We start from the raw sequence: 10156 nt of genomic DNA, 5'->3' as shown, positions 1-10156 counted from the left end.
ACAGATCGATCACATTTATACCAAATGAAAGAGAAATATTTGCGTCTAATTATAATACAGATGTCAGGTTTTAGCCAAGCTGTTGAAAATTTCATATCAATTTCTCATGTGTATACTATTCAACTTTTGTATAAAATATTTTAAAAAAAATACCCGTGAAAAGAAATTCTGATAACGCCACATCAAAATTTCACATTTTCACTTTTCATTATCCAAATAAAAATTGCAGATAGAAGGCGAACAAGTAATATCTTGATGGCTCATGAGATTGTGAGGAGCTATAGCAGAAAACATAATTCTCCTAGGATTATGATGAGTATAGATATCAAAAAGGCTTTTGATACTATAAATTGGGATTTTCTTAAAGATATGCTTACAGGTCTTGGGTTCCCTGATATTTTTACAAATTGGATCATGGTGTGCATTTCATCTCCTAAGTACTCTATTTCTTTAAATGACACTCTTCATGGATACTTCAAAGGAGAAAGAGGTTTGAGACAAGGTGAACCTATCTCTCCTTATTTATTTACATTGGGTATGGAGTTACTGTCCAGGAAATTGGATATGCTCAAAGAGGACATGTCATTTAAATTCCATCCTAGATGTAGTGATCTAAAAATCACTCATCTAATATTTGCTGATGATCTCCTCCTCTTTTCAAAGGGTGACATACATTCTTTTAAGCTTCTTTTCAATTGCTTCAAGGAGTTTAGTAAAGTATCAGGTCTGGTAGCTAATCCAGAAAATGCAAAATTTTTTACAGTGGTGTCGATGATTATGCCAAAGGTCTGATTAGCAATTTCCTAAATTTTACAGAGGGTGCCTTGCCCATCAATTACCTGGGGGTTCCTTTGATATCTAAACATTTATCATATGCTGATTGTTCTCCCCTTTTAAATAAAATCTCAGATCAGTTACAAGCATGTCTGAAAAATAGAATTCTGTCTTTTGCTGGCAGATTACAGATTATCAAGAGTGCTATAATTGGCATTCAAATATATTGGACTTCAAATTATGTCTTACCTGTTAGAGTCTTGCAGAAAATTGATCAAATGTGCATGAATTTTCTATGGGGCAAAACAGATCAGAAGCACAAAATTCCTCTTGTTTCTTTGGATAAGGTTTGCTTGAGCAAAAGACATGTGGGTCTTGGCATCTATTCTGCAACAATTTGGAATATGACATCTATGCTGAGATTAATGTGACATATTCATGTTAATAAAGAAAGTCTGTGGATTAAATGGATACACAGTGCATATTTAAAGAATGATGATATATGGCCATGTTAATAAAGAAAGTCTGTGGATTAAATGGATACACAGTGCATATTTAAAGAATGATGATATATGGCATGTTCAAGCTAAAAACTGGGACTCTTAAATGGATACACAGTGCATATTTAAAGAATGATGATATATGGCATGTTCAAGCTAAAAACTGGGACTCTTGGATATGGAAGAAGATATTGAAAGTCAGAGATAAGTCTATAAACATTTGTGGAGGTGTAAACAACTTGTTGCTGCTCATTCAATCTTGCTCAGATAATTCAAGGATCCAGCTTTCAGCATTGTACAATGCTCTCTCCCCTAATTCTTCAGTAGTGTCATGGCATAGAACAGTTTGGGAGACTACAAACATCCCCAGTCACTCCTTTATTTGTTGGTTAGCAATCCAAGATAGGTTGCTCACTATTGACAGACTGATTAAAAGGGGGATAGTGAACACTAACAATTGTTGTATGTGTACTGGTTCTGAAAACAAAAATTATCTCTTCTTTGATTGTTGCTATTCAAGAGAAGTATGGTTAAAGTCATGGATTGGCTTCAGTTCATGTGGCAGTCCTGTGATTGGAATCAGCTTATGAATTGGTATTGTTGTAGATTGAGGGGGAATGGATTCAAGCAAATGATTAAAAAGATGACTCTTACTACAACAGTATATAGCATATGGAGAGAGAGGAATTTCAGGATTTTCAAACAAGAAGCAAGGCCAGCATGTCAACGCTTTAAAGATATCAAATTCAACATTTATTCAGATGTTTTCAACGGCTCTTTTAAAACTGAAGACGTACGGAGAAGGGATCATTTCACTATGATATGGAGTGTTTTCATTGAGGAGTTTTCAAAAGAGAAATATAAGCAGTGATTGTGTGTAACTCTTAACCTCAGCTACTTGGTTATATGCTGAGATTTCTTTTTTTTCATTATGGAGTGTTTGTTTGAGCTCTGTTCTTTGAGCTCTAGATACAAGATTTGTTATCTCATATATGTGATGAGATTCTTGTTGTACATTCATTTCTACATTTGGTGATGAATAATTTTTTTTTTCATTTACTAAAAAAAAAGTAGTAATTCTACAAGAATTAATGTACTTTCTTTTCACTTTCTACTTTCCATCTTCCTTCCTGCTACCAAACATGCATGCCAAAAAACATTGACAATCATCTTAACTAATCTAGAATTAATTCAAACACAACTAAAGTCTTCTTTTTCCTGAGAAGATTTTTTTAAATCTGGTTATGTATTATAATAAACAACAAAGATAAACACATTCACAGTCAAAGAAGCTATAGATACATAGGAAGATTAAAAACATTAATGCATCTAATTAACATACGACACACAACATGAAGCACAATTACACCCTCACAAACGATGAAATCACGGACAACAATCACAATGCAAGACTCTCATCAAAGAAACACGTACAGGACAGTACCGTAGTACTCTAACTATTAAATCACGGGCTCGTCTTTGAAGGCGGGGATAAAGGGAGACCAGGGATATTCGGAATAGTAGGAATCTTGGGCGTCGTCGGAATAGTAGGGATAGAAGGCAATATTGGAGGTAATGCCACCTTAGGTAAAACAGGAATAGCAGGAATATCAGGCTCAGGAAGCTTCGGAAGCCCTGGAATTGTCGGGAGGTCCGGAAGTGTGCCTAACAGATGGCGAGCTCCATAAGAGACGTTGATGGTTAACAGGATGGAAGCAGCAATCAAGAGGAGGGGCTTCGTGCTGAAGGCCATTGTGATACTGAGAAAGCGTGACTTTAGAATGTACATATGGGGTCGGCTTTTATACCGGACGAGGTTTGGGATTAGCCGAACGTGGTGGTTTTGGTGGTTGGCTGTGGTTCAATTCTCTCATGTGTGATTGAGAGGAAGTTGTCAGATCTGGATGCAGCTGTAGGGGTGAGCTGGAAAAATGTATGGGTTTTATATTGGCATTGCATCTGTATTCTTATCTTTATATCTCTTAGACTCTTTCTTGATCCACACACGCTTGTGTATGGCACTTCTATTGGTTGGTGCCGAATTACAGTTGTGGTTGCGGACATGAGCCTGTATATATCTGTGGACCATCAAGGCAAAATGTCTAGTAAATGTGAAAACAAATTACAGGAAAATTCAACACTGTAGAAATGCAGATGGTTTCTAAAATTCGGAGTTCAGATAGGGTTCGTTTGGTATCACTGTTTTGAACCTAATATACCTGTAGTTAGGCGTGTCCATCCGACCCGGCCCGGAAAGCCGGACAAAACCGGGGCCCGGACCTGGGCCCGGTTGCCCCGGTCCGGGCTCGGGTTAGGGCCTGAGCGGGCTGGGCTTTGGAGCCCGGCCCGGTTTTTTTTTATTTTTTTATTTTTTTTAAATCTCTTTAAAACTCCAATTTTACATAAATTTTTTACACAAAATTTTAATAAAAAGCAAAAATCACTTGAAATTACATAAATTACAAATAAAAAAATTTATAAAAAAGACAGATGATAAAAATAACTTCTTTAGTAATAATCAGTAAATCCTTAATAAGTATAAATTTATTTCGGAATTCGTCGTATCACAATAGATGAATACATCCCAACTAGGTTGGCACCTACTCACCTATATCACTATCATTTGTAACTGTTTCCAAAATAATTCATTACAAAATTTAACTAAGAAATAAAAATTATAATTTGATGAATATTATTTAATCTTTATATCAATCTGTTAGTCCCAATTCTTCAAATTTATCTTCAATTCCAGCCATCCGATCGATACATTGCGTTCTCTTCTCATACCTCCACTAATCTTGTAAGCGCATCACCGTCTGTACAGTATACGGATCTAACGATGTCTTGTGGTCGTCGATCAAACGTCCTGCTGTGCTAAAGGCGGATTTTGAAGCTACCGTCGAAACCTGCATTGTTAGTAAGTCACGAACCATGATGAAAAATATAGGATATAAAACTTATCCATATACTCTCCACCATTGCAAAATATCTAAATTGTTATTTTGATATTTAACTAAAGAAGCAGATAAATATTCATCTATTTCAGAAACCTCCAATGATGATCCAAGTGTTAGACCCTAGTTGGGTGATTAGGGTCTTGTGCTAATATAATCCAATTTTATGCTAATTAAAAACTAATTCAAATATTATTCTTGCAAGCTAGATATACAATATGTTATAAGCAAGAATAAGCAATATGAACAAAGGGAAATATCCTAACAATGAGATATACTATGAGATATATGAGCTAGGATAAATGATATACACAAGGGTAAACAAAATAAACAAGATAGTGGGTGATATAAATAATGAACAATGGATAATGACGATAAGAAATATATGTTTTCGTCAAAAGTTGCCTTCATCATTGATTTCATTAGAAACTTCAAACGTTACAAATGAATTCAAATAACGAAAATAAAAATTACAACTTTCTTGAAAATAAACACAAGATCCGTTTATCGTCTCTTGCTTGCGTGGGTCTTTGGCCTGTGACGGGGACGTCGATATCCGTGGACTACCTGGCAATCAGATTTGATCCAGAAAAATCGGGCAGAGCTTCGTCGATCCGCGAGGAGATCTAGAAGCTTGAAGCGCCTATCTCGGCTAAAGCGAGATATTTGCTCTTCTTAGGATTACCGGCGAAGGGTAATACTAAGGAACGGACACGGGTGATGAAGAATCTGATGAAGACCTCTCCTCTGTTGAAGCGCTCGACCACTCTTCACTGCAGCAGGGCTTCGCCAACTCTCCAAAAATCCAGATCCTCCAAAAATGAGGCCTTAGGTTGCTATTTATAGGCAATGGGGGCACCTAGGGTGCCTAGACACCCCTGGGGTGTCTAGGAAAAGCCTAGACACCCCTGGGGTGTCTCGGAAAATCCGAGACACCCCTAGGGTGTCTCGGAAATTTTCGAGACACCCCTGGGGTGTCTCGGAATTTCTGAGACACCCCTGGGGGTGTTTTGGAATTCCTGAGACGTCCGTTGAGGTGCATTCGATTGTTTTCACCGTAAATTCTTCGTCCGAACTCGGATTTGAGTGATTCCAAGTGCGTTGGAAGCTTGACGAAGAGTTCGATCCGCTCCGGTGGTTGGATTATCTGTAAAATGAACGAGACACGAAGGGCGTTGTTCTTTTTGCAACATCGCGGGGCTCTCGATTAGCCCGTGCCTTTGTTATCCCGAAATCCTATCAGCTCACGTAGTTCGTCGATTCACTTCAATCGTTCATCGACGTCAATCGAACTCCTGTGGATCGGATAGTGACGTTCATCGTCGCTCTTTAACACTGAACCGTTCGTGGAGACCTATAGGCAATTTTCGATGCCTACAACCTTATCCAGATTTTAGCCTACTAGTCTCCACGACTAGTCATCCGCTCATGTGCCTTCTGCCATGCTCTCAATCACTTCTCGAAAAATGCGGAGACACCCTCTTGTTGGCCGTTAGCTTCAACTCTTGGCTCCTTCGATTTTCGGTCTATTCGATGCTTTGACGAATAGCTGAAGTTCTTTCGGCGCTGCGTTTATCGCTTGGCCGTCGTCGGAGTCTAGAGTCTACAGCTGCTGAATGGAGTTTGGCTTGTGTCATTGAGTTGACTTTGAACTACCTCCGTCACATTGTGTTGACTTAGGGTTTCGGATCACAGTATGTTGACTCTGGTTGCAACGCGTTGACTGGCGTTGTCCTAGGGTTACGCGTTGACCTGCGTCGACCCTAGGTTTCGAATCGTCAAACGTTGACTTTGGTCGCAACGCGTTGACTGGCGTTGACCTAGGGTTACGCATTGACCAGCGTTGACCCTAGGGTTTCGAATCGTCAGATGTTGACTTTGGTTGCAACGCGTTGACTGGCGTTGACCTAGGGTTACGTGTCGATCGGCGTTGACCCTAGGGTTTCGAATCGTCAAACGTTGACTCTGGTTGCAACGCGTTGACTGGCATTGACCTAGGGTTACGTGTTGACCGGCATTGACCCTGTTGACTTTAGGATTTTTGGCTAATCCCCAGCCTTCAACGGATTTGATTAGCCTTTACCGACTACCGTTTGAGTCGGGCTAGCATGCGGATTGTTTAAGTCCGTTCCGCATGTGACGTTGTGCTAAGAGAGTTAACGCTCTTAGTGCTACGATATTGAATACGTAGACTTCGTCTTTCTCACGGGAATAGACTACCCGGCGACGCGTGTTAGGCGTTGACTTTAGGATTTTTGGCTAATCCCCAGCCTTCAACGGATTTGATTAGCCTTTACCGACTACCGTTTGAGTCGGGCTAGTATGCGGTTTGTTTAATCCCGCTCTCCTGTGACGTCAAGCTAAAAGAGTTAACCCTTTTAGTGCTACGATATTGAATACGTAGACTTCGTCTTTCTCACGGGAATAGACTACCCGGCAACGCGTGTTAGGCGCTGACTTATCCTTACTTAGGATTCAGGATAAAATTCCCCGTGCGTGTGAGGCACGGATTATGGTGTTATTAATAACAACCTGCCACAATGTTGAATATGTGGTCTTTTGTCCTTTTTACGGTCAAAGACTAACCGGCCATGTGTGTTAGACATAGGCTTTGGGATTTTTGGCAAACCCCCAGCCATCAACGGGTTTGACGTGCCTTTACCGATTACCGTTTGAATCGGGCTAGCATGTGAATTATTAAAACCCGTTTCACATGTAACGTTGTGCTAAGAGAATTGCTTCTCTTAGACTTAATGCTATGATTTTGAATACATAGACTTCGCCCTTGTTACGGGAATAGACTACCCGGCAACACGTGTTAGGTGTTGACTCATCCCTACTTAGGCTTCAGGATAAAATTCCCCAAGTTTAGACCTTGGTGTCTTTTTCAATCGGTGAAAGACTAAACCGGCAACGCGTGTTAGGCGTTGACTTATCCCTACTTAGGATTCGGGATAAAATTCCCCGTACCTGTGAGGCACGGATTTTGAGGGTTGAAAAGGTGGTGTCTTTTCTTAGGGAAAAGACGAACCCGATGCGGGAGAGGAAGAATTTTATATTCTATCTTCCGACACTGAAGAAGAAGAATTTTATATTCTATCTTTAGCTAAAAAGGAGACTCGAGGTGGGATCTCCACCCCCAGAATCCGGAAAGGTGAAACTAAAAGTGGGATCTCCACTCTGAGAATCGAAAAGATTCAGATAACCCTAACTGTCGGAAGGTTTGATTACCGAACTAAAGATGAATTTCTCGTTTATCGAGAATGAATCGTGGTTTTGGTCCTAACTGTAGGAAGGTTTGACCAAGCAGGAGTTTGAGATGACCCTAACTGTAAGAAGGTTTGATCACGAGAATCGAAAACTTCGGATGATCCTAACTGTCAGAAGGTTTGATTACCGAACTAAAGACGAATTTCTCATTTATCGAGAGTGAATTATGGTTTTGACCCTAACTGTAGGAAGGTTTGGCCAAATGGCGGTTTGAGGTGACCCTAACTGTAGGAAGGCTTGATCACTTGATTTGAAAGTGGACCTCTCGTTCATTGGAGGAATCGAGAGGAGATTTTGACTGTGGTCTTAACTGTAAGAAGGTTTGACCAATTGGGAGGTTTGAGACAATCCTAACTGTAGGAAGGTTTGATCGCTCGATTTGTGAACCTCTCGTTCATTGGGGGAATCGAGATGAGATTTTGGTTGTGGTCCTAACTGTATGAAGGTTTGACCAGATTATATCCGGACTATAACTATGAAAGTTTTGAGTGCACGAACATAGCAGAAGTTTGAATTTGATAGAATTTGGTGGTCCCACCGTCAATTAGTCTGATCGGTAGGGGACTTAGTGTTCATCACTTTGTTCATATTAATCGGGTGATCCCTAAGAGTATTAACATTCTTTCGAAAACTTCCCGTTACACGAATTATCCACCCCCAGCTTTCTTGCAAAACTGGGTGTAACGAGGAGTACGTTATCCTCAATCGCATGTTCAGGTTATCCTTGAGAATATATGATTCTCTAGGAACTTCCCGTTACATAAATCATCTACCCCCAGCTTCCTCTGCGGAACTGGTTCGGATATTATTCTTAGTTACTTGACCGGGTTATCCTTAAGAATATTAGCGTAATATTCTCCAGGAACTTCCCATCAAAAGTAGGAAACAGTTTAGACTCATATACCTATTGGAGTATGTAGGGAGCAGTTTAACCTCATGCACCTGTTGGAGGATTGAGAAGCAGTTTATACTCGTATACTCTTCGGAGTGTTGAGAAGCAGTTTATACTCTTATACTTATCGGAGTATTAAGAAGCAGTTTATACTCTTATACTTGTCGGAGTCTTGAGAAGCAGTTTATACTCTTATACTTATCGGAGTATTAAGAAGCAGTTTATACTCTTATACTTGTCGGAGTCTTGAGAAGCAGTTTATACTCTTATACTTATCGGAGTATTAAGAAGCAGTTTATACTCTTATACTTGTCGGAGTCTTGAGAAGCAGTTTATACTCTTATACTTATCGGAGTATTAAGAAGCAGTTTATACCCTTATACTTGTCGAAGTCTTAAGAAGCAGTTTATACTCTTATACTTGTCGGAGTCTTGAGAAGCAGTTTATACTCTTATACTTATCGGAGTATTAAGAAGCAGTTTATACTCTTATACTTGTCGGAGTCTCGCCGTTCTTAATTGGCTTATCCTAGCGTTATGACGCCGGCTTCAACCAATGTTTGGATGCTATTCTTTAAAGTAAAGCAAGCCTTGGTGGGATGAAGGATCCTCCTGTGGTACGCGCAGTACTTCGGATCTGCAGTATTATCAGCTTCCTCCTGATTTGTGATGGGCGGCAGCTTGATCTTGTTGTTTTCAAGAAGGGTCTCGAAGATGGCTGGAACGTCTTCGTCCTTGAATGAGTACTCTTTTTGGAGTCTTCGGGACTGCTGTTGTGACGTTTGATTAACGTCAATAACTGTTGTAGGCGCCATCCCTTCATTATGGGAAACGAGACCCGGATTCAGAGGGTTAGTCATCGGTTGGTTTCTTTCGACCTTCCTCCTTCTGAGGAAGCGTTCGGCCTGTTCTCCGCGCACCTTCAACTCTTTCCATGTCTTGAGCGGCTCTACTCCCATAACATCCAAGATGTTAATGGATAAATTGTTATGACAAGTCTGCAAGATGAATTCCTCCGTGATGGGATCCTTGCAGTTCATTGCCTGATTGCGGAAGCGTTTGATGAAGGTATCCACCGACTCTCCGTCTTTTTGTTTCTCATCGAAGAGTGTCCTGATCAACACTTCAGCATCATCATCGAAGAAATGAGTGAGGAACATGCTCTCCAGGTCCTCCCAGCTATTGATGCTTCTAAATTTAAGACGTCGATACCAATCGAAGGCAGGCCCGCGAAGGGTGCCGACGAATGACCGAACCATCAAGGCTTCATTGCCGGAGATCGTGCCCAAGTGGGACTTGAAGTAGATTAGATGCTGAGTGGGCGAGCCCTTCCCGTCGAACGGCGTGAAGTTGATCAGGTTGAACTTCGCTGGATACGGGATCGAGTCCCACTCTTTCGGGTAAGGACACAGAATGCCAGACCTTTTCACTTCTTGAGCATTCATTAACGCGTTAATTTTGCTCTCCAAGTCCTTCATCTTCTTATCTTCACTCGTATCCGTCTTCGAGTGGCTTCGGGGAGAGGTAACGTGGTCCTCTTTTGCATTATCATCCACGGGACCGCTTCCATTGTCGTTGTTAACGGGAGGGATGTTCATATTGGCATTATCCTCTTCCCGTTCATTCTCCTCTTGATTCGGATTATTACGACGACTGGTTTCTCCTTGATGAGTTGTCAGTGCCGCGATTTGCTGGTCATGCATCTCTCTCACCTGCTGCATGGCCATTTCCATCTCGAACTTGAAAGCTTCCTTCTGCTTAGTCAAG

At 40.7% G+C, this 10156-nt stretch overlaps 1 protein-coding gene across 1 annotated transcript; it reads left to right on the top strand.

Annotated features, from left to right (window-relative positions):
• LOC109834642 lies at positions 1337-1864 on the top strand. The gene has a single exon (XM_020402674.1). The coding sequence runs from the start codon at positions 1337-1339 to the stop codon at positions 1862-1864; it is 528 nt and encodes a 175-aa protein (XP_020258263.1).

This window comes from Asparagus officinalis, chromosome 3 (genome assembly GCF_001876935.1).
Source record: "Asparagus officinalis chromosome 3, Aspof.V1, whole genome shotgun sequence".
Taxonomy (NCBI): Eukaryota; Viridiplantae; Streptophyta; class Magnoliopsida; order Asparagales; family Asparagaceae; genus Asparagus; species Asparagus officinalis.
This window is presented reverse-complemented; position numbering and strand designations above follow the sequence as displayed.

Excerpts from the sequence above, each read along its gene's own strand:
- LOC109834642 (XM_020402674.1), top strand. The coding sequence starts at position 1,337 with ATGATGATATATGGCATGTTCAAGCTAAAAACTGGGACTCTTAAATGG.